General features: G+C 52.4%; 2 protein-coding genes across 3 annotated transcripts in view; one reads left to right on the top strand and one right to left on the bottom strand.

Moving 5' to 3' along the window:
• ABHD12 (abhydrolase domain containing 12, lysophospholipase) overlaps positions 1-7,896 on the top strand; it is a 38,837-nt gene extending 30,941 nt beyond the window's left edge. The window contains exons 6-13 of the mRNA XM_039568745.1: positions 650-695; positions 1,902-2,031; positions 3,471-3,508; positions 3,692-3,771; positions 4,322-4,404; positions 5,094-5,172; positions 5,458-5,585; positions 5,982-7,896. Of these exons, the coding sequence (XP_039424679.1) occupies positions 650-695; positions 1,902-2,031; positions 3,471-3,508; positions 3,692-3,771; positions 4,322-4,404; positions 5,094-5,172; positions 5,458-5,585; positions 5,982-6,021 (624 nt within the window). The 3' untranslated portion in view covers positions 6,022-7,896. The remainder of the gene's footprint in view (positions 1-649; positions 696-1,901; positions 2,032-3,470; positions 3,509-3,691; positions 3,772-4,321; positions 4,405-5,093; positions 5,173-5,457; positions 5,586-5,981) is intronic.
• Positions 7,897-8,386: 490 nt separating this feature from the next.
• On the bottom strand, positions 8,387-25,777 carry PYGB (glycogen phosphorylase B). Of its 2 annotated transcripts, none has more exons than XM_039568744.1 (20): positions 25,478-25,777; positions 23,320-23,421; positions 21,356-21,434; positions 20,421-20,546; positions 18,905-19,036; positions 17,078-17,189; positions 15,948-16,030; positions 14,924-15,067; positions 14,493-14,585; positions 14,235-14,381; positions 13,954-14,117; positions 13,531-13,645; positions 12,720-12,821; positions 12,439-12,586; positions 11,830-11,888; positions 10,988-11,129; positions 10,437-10,644; positions 9,892-10,026; positions 9,717-9,783; positions 8,387-9,444 (listed from the first exon to the last, which is right to left on the bottom strand). In XM_039568744.1, exons 2-20 carry the CDS (start codon positions 23,343-23,345, stop codon positions 9,292-9,294), a joined length of 2,235 nt encoding a protein of 744 aa, XP_039424678.1. In that variant the 5' UTR covers positions 23,346-23,421; positions 25,478-25,777; the 3' UTR covers positions 8,387-9,291. The 2 variants fall into 2 exon arrangements, with proteins under 2 accessions (XP_039424678.1, XP_039424677.1); XM_039568743.1 differs by having other exon boundaries at positions 20,421-20,524; positions 25,478-25,774.
• Between the last annotated feature and the right edge of the window lie 197 nt (positions 25,778-25,974).

The following is a 25,974-nucleotide window of genomic DNA, read 5'->3' as shown; positions in this document are numbered from 1 at the left end:
ACACAGACCACAAGAGCAACATTTTAATGCTTTTGTAACTTTTTGTTGATTATCTCCTGCAGACCTGTTAGGTTCATATCAAGCAACAGTAGCTTGGAATGCTTGTATTATTTTTACCAAGGCGCTTACTCCAAGCAAGTTGATCTAACACTGAGTGTTTTTACTTGCTTTTAACAGATTTTGTTAGGATTACCATTGGTTATAACATAAATCTCCATAATAGAGCAATTGTACATATTTGATCTCTACATTTAGGCCTTCTGAAATGGGCTCCTATATGTTATGCTTACATTTATGCCAATTCGAGTAATATAATTGGAGCAGTTGTACTCTTTCAGTGGAAAACATGAAAATCTTTGCAGAGGAAACAGTAGGATATTTGCAGATCTTAAGGTCAAAGCTGTTAAAGGGATAATCAACATCTTAGGTAGCCTGATATGAGGTCTAGGAAACAAACAGAGTAAAACCAGTGGGCTGAGATGATTAGTGTTTGGAAAGCTCTGTGCCTGCTACATTGAAAAGCTGTGAATTGGTCCTTTAGCATGTCAATAATGTTATAAAATGAATCCCTGCATCCTGGCCTGATGCAAGAGCATGGCTGGTGTGCAAGTCTCTGTAATGGGTTTCTGAGTGTTTCTCTGCCTTCCAGGTTCTCAGCTCCCTCGGGTACCATGTGGTGACGTTTGACTATCGAGGTACGTGGGCTTCTTTTATGAACAATTGCTGCCTGCTAATTAGGTGTGGTTATTGCTTCTCTTTTCCCCCCTCATGGGTATCGAAAGAATTTCCAGAAATTTCTTTCTAGTGCCTTCATGTGTAGCACTGCTTCGTGCTGTCCAGCTGGGTGGACTCTGGCTCCTGTCTGTCCTCAAGCACAGGGCTTGTAGATGGGGGAGCTAAGGAGCAGAGAGTGAGCCAGGCACACAGGCTGTCACAGCATCCACTTAAGGCACCCTCCAGGTGCACTTATGGAAGCTGATGGGCTTGCCTGGGTGTAGTCCTTTTGGATAAGATCTAGTTGACTTTCCTACGGTGACACAGGGAACTGAACTTGCACTTACTTCCTTTTAAAAGCCCATAGGTGAGATAAGACAGAATAAATGATTTGCCAACAATACTTGGCAGAAGCCATGACTGCTTTGCACCTCTGCACCAGCAGTCCGGCATCTGCTGCTCTTTTTTTACCTTCTTAGTATTTAAGCCATGGCTGCAGTGTAATGCCACTATAGATACAGGAAAGAAATTAATCCATTGCATTTTTATCAAGAAGACATCTGGGAGAGGTTTATTTGTAGGAGCTTGCCCTGTTTTTCAGTCCTGCTGGCAGCTGTTTCTCTGGCTGCTGATTAGGTATCAGATGGGATGTGGGGTGCTGGCTGCTGAGCATACAGTGTGTAGATGTGCTGCAAAAATGATGGAGCCAAAGCAGTCAGGAGGGTGGAAAATTGCTGGAGGGCACTGATTGAACAGCACAAGCTGATGCTGCAATAGTTCTGTGAGACACGGTTGGGCTTTGGCCCTAAGCATCCAATCCTGTACTGGCAGAGACTCACCTCACAAACTGGTTACACGCAGGCAAAAGCAGGAAAGGTTTGGGAGCTGGGCTGTTACAGGTGGGTACATGCAAGAACGCTGTTGTAGCAGTGTTTGAGATCCAGTCCTTGATTTTGTTGTTGACTAAATCCACAAAAACTCCTTGGCAGGCAGCAGTTACCTTGATTAAATGACTGTGGAACCATCAGGGCTTCCAGCCCCAAGTCATAGAGGTGCACAGTGACGTGAACAGAAAGTGCCCAAGTCCCATCCATGTCCCTTGCAGTTGCAGATGGGCTGCATGGGAAGAGCTGGCTGGCTCTGCTGAGCAGTTTCAGAGATTCTCAGCAGGACTCTTTGTGTTCCAGGCTGGGGTGACTCAATAGGCAGCCCGTCAGAGAGGGGAATGACCTACGACGCCCTTCACGTCTTTGACTGGATAAAAGCACGAAGTGGAGACAACCCTGTCTATATATGGGGACACTCCCTGGGCACAGGGTAAGCATCTAATCTTGGTGGCACTTCTAAAGAAGCAGTTTCTAAAGAACACTGAACACTGACCTTGGGTGAAGGTGCTGTTTGCTGTAATCCCTGGGCTGGCTTGGCTCTTGGCACCTATGGCATAATTTCTGGGGGGTGGCTTTCCCCTTTGCACTGCACAGAGTGGGAAGGGCTACAGTGAATGACTGCAGCAATGGATCTTGAACATTCATTGTCCAGAGGGTTCACACTAGAAAGACATTTAGAATAATAGATTGTCCTTCAGAGCAGAACATCGGACTTCTCTGGTACTCTGAAGGAGTGTCTCAGACCAGCCACACTTGTGTGTGACTTGTCCTTACAAAAGGTTTTCCTCCTATCCTGGTAAACATGCCATGTGTAATCAGTGCTTGTCCTGCATGACTACACTGCTGGCCACCTCTGACATTTGTGTGGTCATGCCTGGCACAGGGAAGTTCAAGGTGTCAAGTGCCTTTGCCTCCATGTTTTTAACTTTCCTGCTTCCTCCCTTTCCATGGCTGTCTGGAGGTGAGTCATGTTCAGCACCAAGTGCTCTTTACCCCTGTGATTGGTGGAGGAGCAGGGGGCAAACACAAGTTACCTTTGAGTTGAGCTGTGTGCAGATAAACTGTAAGACCACAACAGCTGTCCTTGCTGTGAAACACGTGCTGGGACAGGGAAGTATTTCAGGGTAGTGCCTCTTCATTGCTGTGACACTGAACACCCTGCTTTGTTTGAGAGAAGACAAAGACCTTTTCTTTGGCTCGTCCTCTAAATTTTTTGCCCTGTTCAGAATCCCTTTCTGGGTCAGACCATGCTTGTGATGTTTCCCAACACTTCAGTGAGTGTCCTGAGACTGGTCCCCAGCTGAGTTCTCTGGTGATTGCAGCCAGTCTGGAGTCCAAGGTCTGTGAAATATGCTGTGCTTGGAGGATTCAGCAAATTTGGAAATATCCCTGTCCTGTTAGGGTGATGCATAGGGGAGACCTTGCTGCTTTCTGTCCCAGTTAGGGAAGCTCCTTGCAGTGTAGCCCTGGGATGCTGCACTCCAGCTGCCTGGAACACACCTCCCCCTCTGCCTGTAGCCCTGCATTCCCCTCCTGCTTGCTCAGACCTTGTGGTCTGGAGGTGGGAGGCTGTGTCACACAGCTGTGGATGTGCTGGGAGCCTGAGAGCCACCTGAAAGGAGTCCATCCAAGGGGCTGCCTGGTGTGTTGCTTCCTTGGACTTGTTCACTTAAACACAGGCCCCTGATGTCACTTGGGACAGTCGGGTACGTGAGGCCGGTGGGAGCCCAGGTCACTGTGGGCAGGCTGCCAGGACCTCGGGCAGTGTGAGGGATCGACCTTGTGGCTGTTGAGTTGTGCCTGTGCCCCCTCTGGAGCTGCTGCTCTGCAGAGGGCCTGTGCCAATTCAATGCTCGTTCTTCTTTCCAGGGTTGCGACGAATCTGGTGCGGCGCCTTTGCGAGAGAGGTAAGCGTGGCGCGTGGATGCGCTTCCCGGCGGCCGCCGCTGTCCCCGATTCCCGCCGGCGCTTGGGGCCGGGACAGAGCTGTCCTTGGCGCACCGTGGTGGCAGCTGCTCTCATGAGGCAGATGCTGGCCTTGCTGGCTGGATGCACCCCTGCATTTCAGCACATTGCCTTTGGCTTTTCAGAAACGCCCCCGGATGCCCTGATCCTGGAATCTCCATTCACCAACATACGGGAGGAGGCACGGAGTCACCCCTTTTCTGTGGCAAGTAGTCAGTGACTCTCACACTGGTGGCATGGAATTGTGTGCATAGAAATGAGCCTTCAGAAGTGCTGCAGCTGAGCTAACTGCATGACTTGTGGGGCAGTGGGGATATCTGTAAACATCAGGGGTAAAGAACTACACTTGAGACAGCTGCTGGGAGCACAGAATAAGCAGTGCCAGAGCCATGTGTCCAGCATGGGAATGAATTGGCTCTGAACTGAGTAGACACACAGTCCAGGCCTCAGATGCAGCCAAGCTGGTGAGGTGCCCTGGGATAAAGCTCTTCCAGGAAGAATTGCCAACAGTCCTGCATGATACCTGGAGACTTTGACCATGCAAGCATCCACAGGGCCTGCTCCTGAGCAGGCTGGTGAGATGGGCCCAAAACAGGGCAGGAAAAATAATGCTGGTGGAAACAGGGGCAATCTCACTGCAAAGAGCACGGTCAGCAGCCAAGGGATGTTATGGGATGGCAGTGGCCTGCCCTGTTAGTGCTGTTTGTATCACTGGCCTGCTGGTGCCTGCCATTAATGCACATTTTTCCTCTCAGATATACAGATACTTCCCTGGGTTTGACTGGTTCTTCCTTGACCCCATCACGACAAGCGGAATTAAATTTGCAAACGATGAGAAGTGAGTTCCCTCTTTGCTGGGGTTTCAGCTGTGGCTGCAGTGAGCCATGGCAAGCATCAAGGAGGATAGACATGAGACTGCACTCTGGCTCTTTTTTGGTGCAGCATTGCTCTTACTGGAGTGATTTCAATTACTCTCACAGCCCCGAGAGCAGCACAGCAGAGCTCTGTCTTTTTTAATTGTTCATTGTAAGGACAGATGCAACAGAGAGAACAGAGACTACTCAGGGATATGCTGATTAGGTTCATGCCATTTATGCTTTTCAAGTGTACCTTACACATTAAACAGTAGCATTGGAGCATGGAAGGTTTGGGAATATTCCTTTGCTGTGCATTTGCCACCTTGCCTGTAATCACACTGTCTCCTTTCGCTGAGTCTTTCATTGAAGACCCTGAGCATTTGTGAGTGTCCAGTATTGAAACCAAACCAGACCTTGGTGGGGGGGTGATGATTTACAGTGGAGTGAGCCACTTTTCTCTGGTCTAAGTAGCAAGAAAATTTTATGAGCTTGTCTTTCACTGGTAAATTTTCTATAGATCAAGTGAATGGTGCCCAGATAAGGTTTTAAATTGTAGTAAATAACCCACGGGACACATTTGTCATTACAGTTTTCTTAGAAATGCACATGTTGGTGTTAGAGAACGATGGGATTGCTCTGGGCCTTTGTGACATTGTTGTCTGTTTTACAGTGTGAAATACATTTCCTGCTCTCTGCTCATCCTTCATGCTGAGGATGATCCAGTGGTACCATTTCACCTGGGAAAAAAGGTACACACGTGGCTCTGCAAACTGATCTGGTGGGAGGAACTGGTGTGGATAGAACAACATCCCAGCCAGGCAAAAAGTCAGTAATAGAAAGGTGTAAAACACACAGCCCAGAGGGACTGCAGATTCTGTGGTGCTGGAGGTGGCAAATCAGTAGTGAAATGAGGCTGGAGCTACCAAAACTGCTCCAGCCAGGGCCCCTCACCCACGCCTGAGGGGGCTGTGGGTCTGGCAGGGGGAGCTGGTTTGGAGTAACACGAGTCCCTCACCTGCTCCCCTTGGGTTCAGCTTTACAACATCGCGGCCACGTCGCGGAGTTTCCGGGACTACAAGGTGCAGTTTGTGCCCTTCCACACAGACCTCGGCTACCGGCACAAGTACATCTACAGGAGTCCAGAGCTACCTCGGATACTGCGGTAACGCCGGGGCGGGGCTGGGCGGGGCTGGGATGGGCTGAGCACCCTTTGCTCTCCACAGTGGGGGAGATACCGGGGCTGGCTTAGCACAGGAGTCAGAGCTCTCCACCTCCTTGCAAAGCAGGTTTTGGGAAGGGGAGCCACAGAAATCTGGGAGCACTTTCTGGGTCATCTCTGCTGTGAGCTGGATGCTCTGGAGGAGCTGTTGCAGAGCAGTTGCTTCAGCTTGGCTCTTTTAGTGGGAGCCACTGATGGGTGTGAGAGCAAAGCTCAATGCTCTTCCCTGGAGCTGCAAATGCTTGAGCCATAGTATCTGCCAGGGGAAGACCTGCAGGCTGTAGTGTGCACCAGAGTATAGGAGAGCCGAGTGTCACTGCTTTGTCATTTCCTTTCTAGGGAATTCCTGGGAAAATCTGAACATGAGCATCATCACTGAAGACTGTCTGCTTGTCAGCACAGAGATTTTCATTTCCTTCCTCTCTCTCCTTTTCCTCCCATCTCCCTGTGGGTCAGTCTGCCGTTCTTCCATCCCTGGCACTAGAGGAGGTCAGGGATTCCCGTTCCAGTCCTGATGTGTACCCTTGGCAACTCCAGCTTCTGGCATCAGCATCTGTGACGGCAGAAGGAGGAAGTTGTTGGCTTCTTTTTGGACATGGATGAAGGGGTGGTAAGAGCCCAGGAGCCAGTACTGAACCATGAAAAATGTAAGTGCAGCAAAGCCTCGCCAACCCATCGTGGTACTGCTGAGGACAGATTTCCTAGGACACTGTGTCATGACCAAGGATGTTTCTTTCACTTTTAAACACTGCTGCTGTTTTTGGATCATGTAGAGATTCATTTGTAGGCAAATGGCTTTTGCCATGTCTCCTTACTGCAGTTGTCTTGCTTGAGTTTGAGGTGTTCTTTTTCTAGAAAATACATGTTTTGCCTTTCCAATCAGTGGCTGTAATTACAAATATATGGAGGATCCAGGTAGTGAGAGGTATTTTTATTTAGCTCTTCAGTCACAATGTGCTGCAAGTGTTGGGGTAATTGCACACATTTGGAAATAAAATGAAAGATTTTTTTTGTTCTTCCTTTTGAAACATCTATTTAGTGGGAAAGGCTAGTGCCCTTTTATCTTTCCTTAACCCTTTTCCTTCTGAACATCATTTTTTGCTCCCATTCCTGCTATCCTCTGTGGACCTCCTCCCCTTTTACACAAGTACTTCCTATTAGGATTGGAATGACACATGTATATAACTGCGGACTTGGGTGTTTGATCTCCTCTTCCATGAACAACGTGTGCCCAGACTGCCAGAATGGATGTCTTCCATTACCCCGTATGTACCCAGACAGCCATGTGCTGCTTTTTGGTGAGAAGGGCAAGGGGTTTTTTTCCTCAACTACTTTTTGACTCCTTGGGTCAGGTTTTCCTGTTCCTGGTGGCAGTGCTGCTCCACTGTAGTTAAAAGCAGACAGTGATACACAGTTTTTGATGCAAAAATAAGTCTGGGGTGTCGCTCCCCATCTCTCCCCCCTGCCTTCTGTGTGCTGCCGGTAGCACATCTTAGCCCCTCTGCCAGCCATTGTCCAGGAGGCAGAAGTGGAACTGAGCCTTTCCCACAGGGAGAGCTTCTGGGGATGTCCTTGTCCTGCTTGTGGCTGGAAGGGGGGCTGGTTTATGCTGCTGAAGAGCTCTGCACTGAAAGAGGAGTCACTCACACACTGCCTCACTGGGGTCCTGCCCCTTGTCAGTCCATACAGACAGGACCAGGTGCTGTAGGTTTAGTCACGAGTGCTCAAAGGGAATTGTGCTGCCCCAAGGGTCTGGTCAGGGGTGTACAGCATAGTATAAACTGCTCAGCATGCATCAGAGTTATATCTGCAGGCTTATACTAGTTGCAAAAGAGACAGTAGCTTGTTCTTGTACCAAGATTCTTCTGCCATTAGTGCAGTTGTCCCTGAGGTTTCTGACCCCTGATACTCATAAAGTAGCTGTGCCACTTCACTACAAGTGCATCAACCATAATTCATTGTACTGACAGATGAGAAATACTTACCTGGCTCTGGAGGGTAACACACATTCCAGTTAATGCTGCTGCTGGCAGCTGGCTTGGGGCAAAGTGCAGCCTGAGCTGGGGCCTGGCTGGCTGCCTTCCTCCTGGTGGGACAGCTGGGAGTCCAGCATGAGAACTGCTGGTGTTGGTGGTCCCAGCACCACCATTCCTCTTAGCAGGCCAGTGAAATGCTTGGAAATTTAAACTGAAATGTTTATCTAAAAGTGGTGTAGTTTTAATAAAGGCATTGACTGCTGATCACTTTAGCTTTACCAGTCTTACCTGGCAGTTTTTGGGACATTTTCCCCACACTGAGCAGGTCAGCTGCGCTGGGGCAGGGCTGCAGTATGGTGGGGTGTGGGAGGTGAGCTGGTGCAGCTGGGACTGGGCAAATCTTTGTGGCTACTGCCAGTTCTGGAGGATTGACTCTCCTGGAGCCCAGAGGGTCTGTGCCCATGGTGTGGCTGCAGCTGAGGCTCTGCTCCTCCCCTGGGAGGGGGAGACAGGAGCTGCCTGTGTGATTTCTAGTTCAGGAGGCCCTGTGTGCCATTGGCAGGGCAAACCCAGCACTAACCCCCACCCCAGTGCACAGGGTCAGCCTGACATGGGCATGTTACCCCCCATGGTGGTGCCAGCACCCTGCCAGCTGCAGGGGACCATGAAGCCACAGCTGGGGAAGGACAGCAGCGATTCAGGCATCATGGCCTGAACTTGCTGCAACCTGAACCCCGAGATGTGGAGTAGTCACAAGTCAGTCCAAAGTCAATCCAGCAGGTGTTTGGGTTGTTTTAATGAGTTGGTGTCAAACAGGGCAGTACTGGTGCACTACACAGCACTATGGGTGTTAAACTGTGACCCCAGCACTGGGAGGGACATGTGGAGCAGCATGACCCTGCTACGGAGGAATGCCAGGGATGTGATCCATGTTCACCCCCTGGGTAGCAGCCAGCACACAGCTGCACCTGCGGAGCCAGGAGCCAGCAGGCTCAGCCACCCCACCTGGTAGTGGCAGGTACAGCCATCCCTATGCAGACCTGGAGGCTAAAAATCCCTGGAGTGGCTTGGTTACTGGGCCTTGAGTTAGGAAAGAGGTGTGGTAGGAGGCTACAGTAAGCTCTGTGGCAAGGAAGTGGCTGGTCCCAGGCTCTCCTGCTTGTGGCACAGTGTTTGACATCGGTGCCTGCCCTGGGGCCTGCTGCTTTCACAGCCAACCTGCCTTCTTTAGGTGATACTGGGGAAGGGGATGGTCAGGGAGTGGCCTCTCCCTCCCCCAGCTTTGGGCCTGGCAGACCCCTGAAGGAAAATGCAAGACATGCTCTGTGTTAGCTGATCCTACTTGTGGGGCAGGGTCAAGGAGGCCACAGAGGGGAGGGTTTACTTGGAAAGCCCTTGTTAAGCATGGAGCACAGCCGTGGAAGACTTATCCATGGTCATCTCACTAGAAGCACTATGCAGCACATGCAAGCTAGGTAGGTGCAAACACAAGGTCCTTTCTCCTGCCCCCCAGCTCTTGTTCCTCAGTCAGGGCTCCTCCTCAGAGCATCCTTCTACCCTCTGAGGGAAGGGCCTTGCTTCTGCAGAGCTGAGACCATAGAACTGGTGGTGCAATGCAGCTGAGGCCTCCTGCGCTGGGAGCGTATCCCTCCTTCCGTCCCTTGGTGCTTGCATCAATTTCGGGGGATGTTGGGTGGGGGGATTGCTGTGGCAGAAGGCTCCACCCCCCAGATCTCACGGGCATACTCTGTGATGGTTCTGTCACTGGAGAACTTGCCCGAGCACGCGATGTTCCTGATGACTTTCCTTGTCCACTCGCGGGGATCCTGGGAAGAGGAGAGGCAATGTCAGCACTCAGTTGCTCACCCAGCTCTGTCCTGGCTCGCAGCCTTGCAGGGCACTGGCTGGTTTAAAACACCGTGGTGTGGGGCTGCTGAAGCAGCCAAACCTGCCTCGCCCTGCCCCAGGGTGCCTGCACGCTGTGGTGTCCATAAGAAGGGCTCCACTGGAGCACACATCCCACTTACCCCCAGTCTTCCCACTGCACTGCCATGGCCAAAGACCCCATCCTTCCCGCTCAGCAATGGCCATGTCTTACCATGAACAGCTGGTCCACTTGGCCTTGGCACTTAATGTAGGCCTCATAGTCTGCAAACACCTTAAACCTGAAACCCAAAGCAGAGTCCGGCTGGGATTTGCCTTCAGGGCAGGACAGACATCTTCCCCTGAGCAGGCAGGGCTCCCACTGAGCAGGGATGCTTCCCAGGACTCACCTGTCGTGGTACATGAGCATGTTCACCACGTCCCTGAAGCAGCCGGGGTCTCGAGGGGAAAAGAAGCCGCTGCTGATCTGGTCGATGGCCTGGCGCAGCTCGGGCAGGCTCTCGTAGTACTCCCGGGCGTTGTACCTGCGCCCAGCAGAGACAGCTCTGCCACTGCTGCTCTTCCTGGGGCCCCCACGTGTCTGGGGCAGGGAGGGCAGGCAACGATGTGGTACGGCTCCTGAGTGAGGGGCCTTGCTCCCAGGGCTGTGTCCATCAGAGCACCCTGCTCATGGCTCAGACCAGGTGTCTGATACACTTTGTGCCATGTCCCACTCACAGCCACTGTGCTCTGGACGAGCTGCATCCTTGCAGCCCAAGGCAAAGGCTGCCTCCAGCCTGCTTTTTCCTGCTCTAGAGCTGCCTAGAGAGGAAGGTGTCCCTCCCAGAGAACATGGCTCTCCCCAGAGAGGAAGGTGTCCCTCCCAGAGAACATGACTCTCCCCACCAGAGCTGAGCCCTGTATCCCCATCAGATGAGCCCTGGCGTGCACCAACCCTTTCTGATCCAGGGCCTCCACGTCCTCCACTCGCATTCCAAATATGAAGAGGTTTTCTTCGCCTGCCTCCTCGGCCATCTCCACGTTGGCCCCGTCCATGGTACCAATGGTGAGGGCCCCGTTCACCATGAACTTCATGTTGCCAGTACCTGAGGCCTCTGTGCCAGCTGTGGAGATCTGCTGGGAGAGATCCGCTGCTGGGATCACTGCCAAATGCAAGAGAGGTGGGAGTTAATCCTTGGCACGTTGCAGCTCCCCACAACCAGGACAGCAATACAATCCTGGGCATTTGGCAGTGGCCCTTCTGACCTTGCCCTCAGCCCAAACAGCACAACTTTGGGGCCAGAGCCAGGCTCAGCTTTGCCATGGTCCCATGCAGCTGCTGCCACTCCTGCATGAAGCTGGCTTCCTGCCCTGTGTGGAGCCCTCAGGCTCTTCCTAGGGGACAGCCAGGTGTCCTGCCACAACTGCCTCTCAGGCCAGCCCGTTCCTGGGCTCAGCTGGGACATGCCCAACTTCTGACATGTGCTTACAGAAGACCAGACATACCCTTCTCAGCCAAGGATACCCGGTAGTTCTCCAGGAAGATGACCTTGAGCTTGTCCCCCACATAGGGGTCGTTGTTGATGACCTCACCAATGGATGTGATGAGTTTGATGATCATCTTGGCCATGTGGTAACCAGGGGCCGCCTGAAGAAGAGCAGCCCAGAAATGGGGAAGGCTTTTAAGGAAGGAAGAGTGTGAGAGATGCCAGTGTGGGGTCCTCAGTGCAGTGAGTCTGGGCCTCACCTCTGCCGTTCACATAGAATCACAGCATGGTTTGGCTTGGAAAGGACCTTTAAAGGACATCTAGTCCAACCCCCCTGCAATAAGCAGGGACATCTTCAACTAGACCAGGTTGCTGAGAGCCCCATCCAACCTATCTTGAATGTTTCCAGTGATGGAGCATCTTTCACCTCTGGGGAACCTGTTCCAGTGGCTCACCACGCTCATTGAAAACATTTCCACCTTAGATCTAATCTACATCAACCCTTCTTCAATTTAAAACCCCTATCCCTTGTTCTATCACAGCAGGTCCTGTTAGAACATTTGTCCCCATCTTTCTTAAAAGGCCCACTTCAACTACTGAAAGACTACAATAAAGACTCCCCAGAGCCTGAACAATCCTAATTCTCCCAGCCATGAATTAGGAAAAAAGCCCTATTGGGACAAGAAGTCCTGAGCCATGGGGTAATAGTGATGGAGCCTTGCTCAGTCCAGTTAGTCCATGGAGGTGTTCCCTGTTGCTGGCTAATCTACAGCAGGCCCAGCAAAGCCACAGAAAGGGGACAGGAACCTTCCCCACCCACCCCCCAAGTCACGCATGCACAGAGTCTGGAATGCAGGTTACCTTTCCTCCGATCATAATGGTCCTGGGCACAAAGGATTTGGATGGATTACATCTGATGCCTGAAAGAGCAGGGATCTTTCTTCAAAATGTTTTCAAATTTGAAAGCTCAAATTTGATCTTAAAAAGAAAAAATTTAAAAATCTTCAGAACTGAAGATAAACTGGGCAGAGTTTTACTGCGTGGATCAGAGGCGGGCTGGGATCTCAGCCCATGTCACAAGGACCTGTCAACCTTACAGGACCCTGAAGCCCAACCAGACATCTGCTGCAGCTGTGGTGGGCAAAAAATGGCCACAGAATCCTTGGGGATTCAGATCCTTGGGGAACTACTCAAGCCAGAACAATGCAGAACTCCAGTGACTTTGCCTCCCTTTGGGAGTGGGCAGGGGCCCCAAGTATACACTGGGAAATGGGGTCGTAACTTGCACCAGGTCAGTCTTGACACCTGCAGAACAGGTGTGGAGGTTACCTGGGCTGGAGAGGTGGGCTGTGAGCTTTTCCCCAGAGCTCTGTATGACCCTTCAGACACTCTGTCTTCCCTCCTGGAGAGAAGCCCTGGCAGTGAGAGGCTGGGGGACACCCCTTGCCTATCAGCCCAGGCAGGACTTACGGTTGTAGAGGGTGATGGCATGCAGGCAGTTCAGCAGTTGCCGCTTGTACTCATGGATTCGCTTCACCTGGACATCAAACATGGACATAGGGTTGATCTTCACCTTGTACTGCTCCTCCAAGTAGGCTGCAAACTTCAGCTTGTTCTCCTGGCAGAAGAATATGAGGAATAGGGTTAGGTTCCCAGGGCTTGCACCAGAAGTGAGCCTTTGCTGCTGGGATGTTCCTGGGAGCATGGTGCTTTTAGCCTTCTTCCCCCAGGCCACCTCCAGTGCATGTTACCTGCTTAACTTTTGCCACATCCCTGATAAAAGTCTCATTATCGATGAAATCCAGTAGCTTCTTCAGCTGGCTCAGATCTGTGACAAAGCCTTCCCCGATTTTCTAAGAGAACAAACCAGGAGAGGAATGTCATGAGACACTTCACAACTGCCCTTCCCCAACAGAGGTGCCACAGTCCTGTTGTGAACTGGAAGAGGCAGTGTGGCCAGGAAAAGGGGCACAGTTTCTCATGGTGAGGTTACTTCTCTGTGTCATAAAGAAGCCCAATGGAAACAGGGCACTTGCAAAACCTCGGACAAGCCTGCCTCTCTCAAGGAGTTTTAGCAGGAAGAGGGAGGATGTGTGCACATGTGCCAAGGCCTCCTGGCAGCTGGAGAAACTGATGGGCAGGACACAGAGATACAATTAATTGCAGGATGATATTCAGCCATGGCATGTCCCAGTGTGATGCAAAAACCTGTGCTAAAGGGCCTGGGAAACAGAAGGGACAGAACTGGGGCTGGGACTCCATGGAAGCTCCTTTGTGCCTATGAAGCTGCACACTTGTCCAGACAGCCTATGGTTGTGCCTGACTGTGTGCAGCCCCCATGAGGGCAGGAACCAGATACAGATTTCTGCAGCTTTTTTTGGCCAATTCTTCTTCATCAACTTTAAAGCCCAGCCAATCTCACACCTACAAGTACCACAGGCATGGTCCTCCCAGGCTGCCCTCACACAGCTGCCAGGTGTCAGCCTCAGGGCTGACCAGACCACAAGAAGAGGTGACCAAAGGGACACACTCAGCCCCTCACTTCACATGCTCCCCACTCACCTCAGCAATAACGTCAGCCAGTCCTGGGTTGCACAGCAGGAGCCAGCGTCTTGGCGTGATCCCATTGGTCTTGTTCTGAAACTTTTCTGGCTCCAGCTCATAGAAATCCTTGAACCTGGAACACCAGGGAGCTCTGAGCCACCCACCACCACCCAGAGCTGCAGCAGGGCCCCAGCAGTGTGTGCTCCTGACTCAGGGCAGGCTCTGTCAATCTCCCTGTAACAGCTGTGAACTCTCTGCTGCCTCTCACCCCCTTCCTCAGCTGTACTGCCAAGAGTTTCACCAGCTCCAAAGGGAGAGAGTCTCTCCAGCAAGGCAACCGAGCAGATCTAAACACCCAGCTTCCCCACCTAACCCTCTCCAGCTGGCAGGCAAAGCCCAGTGAACAGAGAGAGTGCCTGCCCTGGGTGTGCCCCAACTCACACCGAGTTCTTCACGATGTCAGAGTGGATGCGGGCCACGCCGTTGACGGCGTGGGAGCCAATGACGCAGAGATGAGCCATGTTGATCCGCTTGCAGTCGCCCTCCTCGATCACCGACATCCTCCGCAGACGGTCGATGTCCCCTGGGTACAGAGCTGCCACGCGCTGCAGGCAGGGAGAGGGACGTGAGTGACACAGCCACACGACCGAGGAGCACTCCCATCCTAAAGGTGGTCACCCCAAGAGCCCCGGAGTTCCCACAGCCTGGGACCCGCCCCTTACATCGAGGTGCATTTGGTTGAGGGCGTAAATGATCTCCAGGTGCCGTGGCAGCAGCTTCTCAAACATGGAGACCGGCCAGCGCTCCAGGGCTTCAGGCAGCACGGTGTGGTTGGTGTAGGCACAGGTCCTTTTTGTGATCTCCCAGGCCTGCATTACAGACAGCAGGTTAATGCACATCCCTCCAGGCCAGGAGGGAAAAGGAAATCCCACAGCTCTTTCCCCTGCAAGGTTCAGCAAGGACCTCCCCACTCTGCTCACCTTGTCCCAGTCCACTTTCTCCACATCCACCAGGATCCGCATGAGCTCTGGTATGGACAGGGCAGGGTGGGTGTCGTTCAGCTGAATAGCCACCTGCAACACAGACTTGATGGTCTCAGTTCTGGCAGTGACATGACTGTGACAGTGTCCCACATGCTCAGGGCTGGGGTAAGCGTCAGCCCCAAGGTTCCTCTCATGACTCTCAAACCAGAAACAGACAGAGCTCTCAGTAATGGACCTATGCAAACTTTTTAAGTTTTGCTCCAAATTACAAATTTTTCCCTGGGAAAATAGGCCTGGAGATCATCTGGTTTACAGCCCAAATTGCCAGGGTGTTTGTAAAAATGCCCCCACTTCATCCTGAGTGTCCTGCTCTCCCTCATGAGAGGCAGGTCTGGCTGAAATTTCCCTGGACTCTGCCATGGACTCACCTTGTCTGGGAAGGTTTCAAAGCATGTTCTCACAGGATCTCGGCAGCCGAATTTGGAGGACTTGAAGCGGCGGATGATGTCCTGGAGGGTGGCAGCCACCACAAAGTACTCCTGCTTCAGCCTCAGCTCCTTGCCTTCAAAGAACTGCAAGTGGGGGCACCACATCTATCAGAGCTGCAGCTGCCATCCCCACCTGGCAGCCAAAGCCCTGGAGATGCTCCTCTCCACCCCGAGGGGCTTCCCAACAGGCCTCACAAGTTTTGCCTTGTCTGGCTGCTGTGAGGCTCCTCACCAGGGCAAACGTGCATGTTTCTCACATGTCTCTGATGGGGACAGCAGCTGCAGGGACTCACAAGGGGCATGGCATCCCAAACAGCTGCTTCCAGAGCAACAGAGCCTGCCACATCTGTGCTACTTCTGCAGAGCCAGCATAGCTCCCTCCCTTGCAGCAAAATCCTTTGCAGGGTTTTTGGACAAAGGATTTTGGGTTTTCTGCAATAGCCAGAGTGTCTCTGGACACACCAGCTGCCTCCCACACCATGCTTCATGCTGGTCTATTTTAAAACACCAGCAGGAGCAATAGGGTGTGGGGTAAAGTGCAGGGGATTAGCTTTTCCAGCACAGATGCCAATCCATGACTAGAAATGAGGGCTCGTCCCTTCTGGAACCAGTGCCCAGTGAGTGATTGGCCTGGGACAGCCCCTGCAGTGAGAAAATCCCTTGAATTGGGGATGGAAATGAGACCCCACTCTGTAAACTGACAACTGCCTTCAAATTGAAGGAGCAGGGAACAGAGCAGCTATGTCATATGGGCCAGACTCTTAGCTGCCATCAGTCAGCAAAGACCCTCTGGAACCAGCAGAGCCATACCTGTTCACTGGGAATTATAGGGACAACCTGTTGCATTAAACCAGAACAATAAACACCAGATGGCCATGACCTTCCAGTGCTTGCAAACAAGGAGATACAACTGCAGGAAGGATGATTCTGAGCAACAGGGAAGAGAGGCAAGAGAGTCACTCACGTTATCATTTGGGTACAGGACTCTGGATATGTTTTCTGCCAGGTTTCTGTCCAACACTGCCTCGATGTAGTCACCCATATTGACTGCAGAGAGAGAAATACACACAGTACTGCAGCAGCTGTAGAGATTCAGGCAGGTCCCTGACACCACACTTTTACCTCTTCTCTTGCAGAGAGATTTTGTAACAGGAATATTCAGTTTGGTAATAATGGAATAGGATGGGAATGTACATGTGTGGAGAGCACTGGAGTGACAGGAGGAGATGGGATAAGAGAAAGGCAGATCTCCATGTGCTTCACAAGACACACATATTGGGAAGGACAGGCAAAAACTGAAGGCAGACAGCAGCCAGACAAGGCAAAACAAGGAAGCGAGTGAGCAGCCATCTTGCCTGAGAATGGAGGAGAAATGGGTCTGGGCAGAGAAGCACAACACCATAATCACACTCAGCTGCTGAAGGGTTCAAAAGGCTCATCAAAACCTAGCTCACAACTGCCAGTCAAGAACTGAGTAGACTCAAGGGCCATCACCCCATGTCCCACACAAGTTCTCCAAGCAAGGCTGCTTGGACACACACATCTCCTGCCAGTATGGAGGAATAAATCAAATCTGTCCAATCTAAAGCCTTCCCCTTCTGTGACAGCCTAGCATTGACATGTGGTGTGTTAGTTGCCCTGTATCTGCTCTTCAGCACTACAATTAGAGGCTGCAAGATGCACCTAAAGCAAACCAACAGTAGGATGGGCTGTGCTGCTGTTCTGCTTCAGCACTAAAGGATGATGCTGCACAGAAATGACCCTCCCTGGAGAGTCTGCAGCTCATTTGGTGACGTAGGGAATCCAGTGGCAGGTGGTCTGCCACTGGGGGAAGGCATAAGGCAGGTTGTGAGAGCATGACAAGTGTGATGGGAACAGAAGGAGAATGGGTGGGTGTTCTGGTGTATAAGGGCTCTGGAAGCAGTTGTGGGGTAGTGTGATCCATGGATGTGCACACAGTGCTGTGTTTTGGAGCTAGCTATGAGATAAAGACAAAGCAGGCCAGATGTGAAGTGCTGTGCCAGGTGCCATGCACAAAGGGCCAACTGTGTCCCAGACTGGCCAGAAGAGACGCAGTGGAGGGACAGCACTTACATTCCTGGAGGTTGAAGTCGTTGGGTGCCTTGGCAGACCAGAGTCTCATGGTGTTCACAGTGTTGTTCTTGTATCCAGGCACTGGGGTGTCGTAAGGCATGGCAAGGACAACCTGCAAAAGGACAGTTTTCCCCTCTGGTTACAGCACAGTGGCCTCAGAGGAGGTGGGAGAGCAGCTGAAACCTCTGCAGGGAGAATCCAGAGGGCAAAGACAAGTCCTGGCTGTGGAAGGAATACTCACCTCACTAAAATACACGTGCTGACCTTCCTACACCTGTACCTTCCTGTAACTGGGGTACCTATCAGAGCACTGAAAGCACCCTCAGCTGCCCACTGTGATTCTGTCTGTGCTGGGGTAGAGCCAGGGCAGCTTGGACCTTTGTGTTTCCATCTGGGATTAACTCCACAGACTGAATCCTGCCCATTAGCCTTCTGCAACCTGCCAGGACCAAACCCTACCACTGCAGCACCATTTCCAGAGCCATTCACCCAATATTCAGGGTTTGTTGAACCTGCCTGGATAAATCCACTGAGATCTCCAGCACCTGAACTGAACATGAGTGTGAAACTCTTTGTGCAGTTTCCAGATGATGCTTAAGCCTCAGGAGGGTGCACACGTGGCTACGGGGAGTAACCCTGGAGCTCCCAGCTCACACAGCAGGGAAAACCTGGGCAGATCATCAGAGCATGTTGGTCCTGAACAGCCTCTTTGTGCTGGCATCAGCAACACCTCCCCTCTGGGGAGAATCAGCTCAGGCTCTCCAAGCTGCTGTTACCAGCTCCGAACATGGAAGCAGGCAGGGAGCCTGCCCAGGGACTGGGGCACACATCACATGAACTCAGCCATGCTATATTTGGAGACTTCATCTTTGGCTTTTTTGAACCTTTCCAACTTGTTCCCTTAGCAGCACTATCTGAAAATCCACCTCCTTGTAGGAAGCAGTGTTTGGGATCCCTGAAACCCCAGACTACCAGCAGGATCAGAAGAAAGGCATGATGAAATGCAATGGCTCTTGGTCCCCAAGAGGATGCCTGCTGCACTTGGGGGCCAGAGAGCTCTGGCACAGTGCCACCAAGATGTTCACTGTGCTGGTGCTGTGGTGTTGAACCCCTGCACTGTTATCCTGGCAATGGCCTAGGTCACTGCACAGCCTCTGACAACCAGAAATAAAATGCTGTATTTCTCCTCTGAGCAGGCCCAGGTGACTCTAACTGAGCTTCAGCTCTTGGTGCTGAAGGGAATGGCCGGGCTCTGTGACCGTGAGCTCCCCAGAGGAACCAAGCTGGTTCATCAGGCTGAAAGACCTGATGAACATTATGGAAACAAGGCTAGGTCATCTCCTTGAACCACAGAGAAATTAATTGTCCTTCCTCCATCCTGAGCAGAGATTACAGAGGAGAGGCTAAAGCATCTTTAGTATTTTTAATAAACCTGTGCCTTCATCACCTGTGCCCCTGCACAGCAGCAGCACCAGAACCACCTGAAAATCCACAGGGTGTGAGTGAGCAGTGGCCAGGAGCAGGGTGGAAGGAGCCTACACTTCTCCTCCAACATAAATCCATGCAAGACTGGGGCTTTGCCCTGGAGATCAATAGAGAAGGAGGCCCCAAGCTAACTGAAGTTGCTATCCTCCTTTTTTCTCAAATCCTGCTGCAACAAATCAACAAAAATTTTTATTTCCTCAAATCCCCTAGTCTACCAAGTCACCTTCCTAACTAGGTAGCAGAGAGAGTTTGGCCAGTCTGGGAGAGAAGCAAAGCCTGAACACCTCAGGTAGCCCAGGGTGGCTACCCTCCCCATCCCAGCAGGGAGACAGATGGTGGTACCTGGGTGTCGATCCACTTCACCCCGTCGGGAGTGTGCTCCACACGGCCGTAGAAGTGCACCGGGAGCATGTACTCGGGGCGGGCCTTCTCCCAGGGGTTGCCGTAGCGCAGCCAGTCGTCCGCCTCCTCCACCTGCAAGAGGCACACGGGCTTCAAGGAATGGCTCGTGGCTCCCAGTGAAGGCTGAACACGGCTCTTTGAAGGGAGACCGGTTTAAAAGCAAAGCTTCAGCAAGCTGGCTTTAAAAATGGGTATGTAGAGGCCTCTAGAGGATAGCCGGGCTTTCCAAAGCTTGGATGACTGCATCCCAGCTGGTATAAATAAATCAGCCTCTACAGACTTTGCAGCACTGTTCAGGTTTAAGCCATCCAAACTGCACAGACCACTGCACTCAGTCTGTCTCCAGGCCTTTACATCCAGTTTGACTGTGGATATTGTGGAATATGTGGGATGTGGGACCCACTGGTGCTCTTCCTGGCCACAAGCCACACCCTGTACACCGGGTCTTGTTAACTGCTCTGTCCTCTGCCAGACAGGGTTTCTCCTCTCAGCTCACAACTGTGGCAACGGGAGCAAAGTGAATCCATCAGAGCCACCTAGGCTGGTATTATCCAGAGATGCTTTGTACCTCCAGGCATTTCTCTGCTGTGGGGGGAGGGAAGTAAAGGAAGGAGGGAAGTAAAGGAAGGAGGAGATAGTGGGACAAGGAAGGGCAAGGCAGGGGGGAGGGCCACAGCCCGGCATGCCACCACCCCTGTTCTTTTTTAAGAAACTCGAAGTCAAATACAGGGGAAGCTTTCCCCTCCCTGTTTTCACCATTTATGGGGCCTAGCATTGCAGCTTCTTCGTGGAGAGAGGGAGGAAAAAACAACCTTCAAACCTCTCATCCTCCCTGACTTATGGAGAAGTATTTTAAGAGGAAAAAGGTACTTTATGCTCCAAAGCAAGGTAAGTCTCCAGCTGGAAACCATTTCCTGACATACACTAAGGAAAACTGCTGGCTGGGGCAGTTTTTCAGCCTATTTTCATTTGAAAATAATATGATCACTAATGCTACAGGAAAATCCCTGTTTAAGCCCTGTCTGCCACTGACCCAGGGAACCCACAAGAGCAGCTATCACCCCAGGCACTTGCCTATGTTCCATCATGATCAAAATCCTTTGCCAGACACCTTCCTGAGGTCCTTAGGCACACCTCCATCCTTAGTCTGACTGCTTGCTGACTCACTGCCAAGTTGGATGGGACTCTGGGGTTGTTGCAGCTGCACTGTGGAGACTCAGGCAGGGACACCTCTGGCCTCAGCCATGCCCTGTGGCTCAACTCCCACATCATCATGCCCAGTGACAGACTCAAATGCCCACTTTAGGAGCAGCTCAAGGCACTGCAGTTCATTTTACGTGTCCAGGCCTTGTCCACAGCATGAAACAGAGGGAGAAAGAGGGACCTGAGTTTGCCAAGTTACTTGTCCACAGCATGAAACAGAGGGAGAAAGAGGGACCTGAGTTTGCCAAGTTACCTGCCAGCCATCAACAATCTTCTGGTTGAAGATCCCAAACTCATAGCGGATGCCGTAACCGTAAGCTGCCAGACCCAGTGTGGCCATGGAGTCCAGGAAACAGGCTGTAAGAGTCCAGGAAACAGGCTGTAGGAGCAGAGGACAGGCACACTGCAAAGAACCTCACTCCTTGCTTGCTGCACTTGCTTGTGTGCACAGAGATGAGGAGCTCCCACAACAGTGCTGCTGGAAATGTTTACTACTCAGAGGAAACCCATGTGCAGAAGGCACACAAGGAGACAGTCTGCAGCAGGACTCTGTGTGGTCACTCAGGTCCTGCCGAGCGACCACAAACCCCCAAAATTGTTGGTGACAAGGACAGGTCACCAAAACCCCCAATCCAGCCTTGTTGCAGTGAGAGCTCTTCTAAACTTGCCCTGCTCTAAGCCTGTCTGCCCAGTAAAGCAGAGCTTCTGACACCAACCTGCTGCACCACTAGCTACTTAACTATTATTGCTTCCAAAGGAAACCCTTCCAGCTCTCTATCCAGGCAGTTCTGGTAAAGATCAGCCCCAGCATTTACTCCATGCTGGGGAGCTCTCATCTCCAGCTGTCCCACTGGACAGGCAGACTGAAATAGCAACCAACAATCTGCCTGTGTGAGAGCTGTTGAGTGCCTCTGAGAAGTGAGAGATTTCACGGGGAGGTGAGGAGAAAGGCTCCCGACAGCCTCTTCCAGCCGCAGCCCTGCCTGCTGCACTGTGGAACACACACCGACAGCTCCGGGCTGCTCTCACTGGGGAGGGGATGTTTCTGGCCAGCCAGGAGCAGGCAGGAGGGTACCACACTGCTGAAGGCCTGTGGGGCAGATGCCAGTGGTGAGGGTGTGACAGCCACACCACCCTGGGTCCCCACACACTCTGCATGAGGAGGGGGCTCCCCTCCCCCTGCATTACCTGCCAGCCGGCCCAGGCCTCCATTTCCCAGCCCAGCATCTTCTTCAATTTCTTCCAGCTCCTCCAAGTCCAAACCCAGCTGTTGGGGAAGACCGCAGCAGAACATGTCACCAAACAAACCCCATGTCCTGAGCTGCTCTCTAAGGAGGGCAAACACATCCCAAAATCACCCATACTGAGGGAAATTAAACCCACAAGGTCTCTGTATCCCTCCCCACCACTCCCCACAAAGTATCTCACCAGCCCCTAGTCCTTGGGCAGCCCAATTAATTGGAAAACAATTAATTCTATCACCAAATGTCGCTTTCCCATGAAGAAGGTTTCCTTAGAGACTTCAGACAAAACACTCATCCCCTGGCAACCCCTCAGGTCAGGATGTCCTTTGACCAAACTTGACATTGGAGACAGCATGGGAAGAATGGTCAAGCCAGTGTGCAAGGGACCCCTGAGTCCTGCCTGGGCAGGGGAGGTCATCCCTCTGCTCGTGCCCATTGAGTCCTTGAGGAAGGGCATGGCCAGGCTGGCAGCAGTGACTGCAGCATTCACCATCACTCTCTGTGCTTCCCACATCCTGCCCAGCCTGCCACTGAGCTCCTTGGCTGCAGTCTGTGGCTGGAAGTGGTTGCCTGCATCTCTTGAGCCATTTGTTCTATGGCCTGGGAGTCCCTGCCAGATGAAGGCTAAGCCTGCCAGGAGCAAGGACTCTCCAGGAGTCCAGAGGTGCAGACTCTCAGAGTCTGGTGCCAGGGGGGACAGCAGGGTGTCAAGCCAATACCACAGCTGCTCCCCAAACTGTTTTCCCAGCACTTCAATCATCTGCAACCACCAGATGGGAAAGCCTCATGCACAGGATGATGGGGACATAAAAACTGAGACAAATTCTCTCAGTGACAGAGCCATGCCAGATACAAGACCTCTGAACCAACCTGGCCACTGGCCATGATGAGCTCCACAAGCTGGAGGCTACAGCAAAGGAAGCCTCCACTAGCATGTTGGGCCAAATCTGCACTTGGAAAGTGTCTTGCAAAGGAACTTAGAGGATGCTCCCTGAAGAAAACCAGCCTGCCCTCTGAGGCATTGATACCTCAGAGAGGAAACAGGTGCCTCCCTGGAAATCCCTTCCTATCACTTGGCAGGGAAAGTGCTTGCCAGGATGTTTCAGCAGCAACTGTAGTACCTCATTTTGAGACACAGTGGAGTGCCCAACTTCTGCTAGAAGTGTAACATAGATCAATCTGGTTGGGCAGAGGGAGGGCAGAGGGGAAGCTGGGAGAAATAAAGCCTTTGGGTGAGAAAGCCAAAAACCTCACATTCTGTCAAAAAAGGTCACGGTGCTGTTGCAGAGATGTCTGCAAATAACCATATAAGTAAGTAACCATGGCCTCACATTAGTGATTGCCTTGGTGATATCCAGCTGATTTTTTTTCCAGATGGAAATCATCTGAGGACATTTTACTTCAAGCAAATCATTTCCTTCCTTTCTCCCTTCCCACCAATTAACTTCTACTTGGCAGCACTGCTGCTGTGCCTGTGTACCTCCAATGTATGAACCGTAATTTGGTGTTTTGCTGCTCCAGTCTCCTCTTCTGGCCCAGTCTCTCCCACTAGACTACATCTCCTGTGATAAAACATCATCTCTCCTACTAATGGAAAGCTCTTTGCAGCCTGTGACTCCCATGTCCTTTGGGATACTAGGTGTTGTTTTCAGTATACACTTCTGGGCTCTTCCATTCACTACAGGGAAATGGTGGTTTGAAAAAAAATGTACTCCAACTTCAAGGCATCCCAAGCCCCCCCACCACTGTCTTCTCTAGGGAATGAAAAACACTAAGACAGAGCCAAGCTTCATTTTGTATAGTCCAAATAACACAACATTCTCAGGCAAAGCCCTGAGAAATAGATACTCAGCCCTCTGTGTGGAAAAGTTTAGCCTCGGGGGGACCCTGGTACCTCCAAGACTTTACCTGGTAAATGGCTTCGTCACAAGCATTCTGCAGGCCCAGGTTCACCATGGTGTTCTGCAGAGTGCGACCCATATAGAACTCCAGGGACAGGTAGTAAATGCGCTGAGGAGGCAAAGCGAGACACTTACACACAGCACAGCACTTTGCTTTCACCAAAGCTGCTTAAAATCAAGAGCAGACCCAAGCATTTTCCAGAGTAGGGATGTCTTCCCAGACTGGCTTTTGGCGCCTGCTCCTGAACACCACGCACCAGAGTTGTTTGTCAGAAGAATTTCATGCGGGACGCCGGCCAAGCCTCCACCACGCATTCCCTGCCAACAGCCTTCTATAGAAAAATCTCGCTGCCTGTTAAGTGTTTCCCTAATTAACTCAGGGCAAGTATTATCTAGGATGCTGAATGATATATTTATACACTGTCAGGCTCAGCTGAGGTGATGTTTACGCTGGGCTTTTAAAGCTTTCCCATGCTAGGCTGAAGCTGATCCAGTCTCCCAAAAGCCAGAGCAAGCCCCCTGCCCCATGCAGGCTGGCTGGGCCAGCACCTTCCTGCGAGCAATTTTCCAGCACTCCCATCTCATGGGTCCTCCTGCTCACCCCTCACTCAGTTTCATGCCCGTTTCATCCTGTTGAACAAGTAAATTGTCCCATAGGTGGCAGGGTTCCTGGCACGACTGTGCAGTGACCTTCCAAGTTTGAGAGGAGCCGTGTCTGTGCCGCAAATGCTAACGAAAGCCTGTTTGTGGGATGAGGAGCAGGCTGTGCAAACTTCTCCCCTCACTCAAGATTCATCACTGTGGATACTTTTATAAATAAACTGGAATTTTTAACAGAGCAATAACCTGGCTTCAAATTGTGCTTTCCCCTGAATCTCTTTCCACTGTAGTGTGGATTTTTCCCCACTAAGCAGCAGGATTACCCACTCTGCCACCTCTGCTGGGAGTTCCCTGGGGCTCATCAGAAAGACTGAAATCATCGCACATAAATGCTCTGCTCCTTTCAGTCTCCTGCAGGGGCACATTTCTGGTGAAAATCTAAGTGTAGAGAAAAGTAAGCAAACTCAGTCCAGGCTCCTCTGAGCCTTTATAGGATCTGTACAATCCCTTCTGTTGGTGTTGCAATACAGATCAGGGTGCACTTGTGTGAGTTAGGATAAAAGGGAGAGTCCCATGCAACAGTGTAACTCCCCGAGTATCTGCAGCCATTCTGTCGTGAAAGTGCACTTTGTTTTTTGTTTCATGGCAATTTTCATAATCTTGGGGAAAGAGCTGACTCAGGGAGGTGGTTGCCTGCACCCTGGGAAGGTATGTGCCTTTCTCAGTACATACCTGCTCTCTGTGGCACCCCAGTCAAGTGCTCGATTGGGTCTTAATTCAAAAGGATTAGGGCTGAATTATGTCTTGCAGCCCCCAACACCTCCAGCATCACTGTCCTGACTTGGCAAGTGGGGAGGAGCTTGTCTGGTTTTCACCAGCAAGAAACTCCTCTCCAGCCTCAAAGCTGAGCTGCCTGCATGTTCTGCAGGAGTGAAGTCAGGACACAGCTGTGCTGAGCCATGGAGGTGATGATGCTCATAGGGGACACCACTGTGGCAGTGTGAGTGCAGGACGTGACCGTGGTGGAGCATGCAGAGGAGCTGGCAGCAGCAAGGCCCACGCAAGAACATGCTCAGAGTGGGACCACAGGGGACATGGCTGTGACCAGGTGCAGGGGGACACAACTATGAAAGTGTCTGAGGGGGAACAATGCTGCAGCAAGGTTCATTGGAACAGGACTGCAAGAGTTTATGGGGACACAGTCACAGCGAACTGCACAAGGGACATGGCTGGGGTGATGTCCGTGGGGACACAGGCCTGGCAAGATGTGTGTGAGCGACATGGCTGAGGCAAGGCTCATGGGCACACAGCCACAGCAATGCCCACAGGGGCACGGCCACAGCAGGGTGTGTGTGAGCGATGCAGGTGTCATGATGCCCGCAGGGAAGAAATCATGGTGGGATGCATGAGAGGCACGGCCATGGCAAGGGGCCCCACAGCCAGGTGCACACAAGGGACAACGCCCCTGGGTCACACCCGCAGTGACACCGGCCAGGTAGACCCGGAGACACCCTTGGTGAAGGCACAGCCGCCCAGCCCCGGTCCCTCGTCCCGCCGCGGCTCACCTTGGGGTCCCGCTCGTAGTAGTGCTGCTGGGTGCGGATCCAGCGGCCCACCAGGTGGTCGCGCACCGTGTGGGCCAGCGCGAAGTAGTAGTCGCGGGGGGTGGCGACGTTGCGGTCCTTGACGAGGGTGAAGTGGAGGTGGCGATTGAAGCTCTTACGCACCTCGGCCACGTCCCCCAGCCCCGCGATGCCCCGCACGCTGATCTGCTTCCGACGGTCCCCGTCGCTCAGCGGCGCCGCCATCCCGCCGCCGCCGCCCCGCGGGCTCCGCCGCCGCTGGCGATGCCTCCGCCGCAGCCGGGGCCGGGGCAGGGCCGGGGCAGGGCCGGGGCCGCCGCGCCTGCGCCTCCTCCGCCCGCGACGAGGCGGGGCCGGCGCCGCTGCCGGGGCGGGCCGAGGGGGACCGGGAGAGGGACTGGGATGGCGTGGGGGGCTGGGACGGCACCTGGGGACTGGGATGGCGTGGGAGGCTGGGATGGCACCGGGGGACTCGGATG

The sequence above is a fragment of the Corvus cornix genome, chromosome 3, assembly GCF_000738735.6.
Source record: "Corvus cornix cornix isolate S_Up_H32 chromosome 3, ASM73873v5, whole genome shotgun sequence".
In the NCBI taxonomy this organism is placed as follows: domain Eukaryota; kingdom Metazoa; phylum Chordata; class Aves; order Passeriformes; family Corvidae; genus Corvus; species Corvus cornix.
The sequence above is the reverse complement of the archived record's forward strand: the minus strand, read 5'-3'. Positions and strand labels throughout refer to the sequence as shown.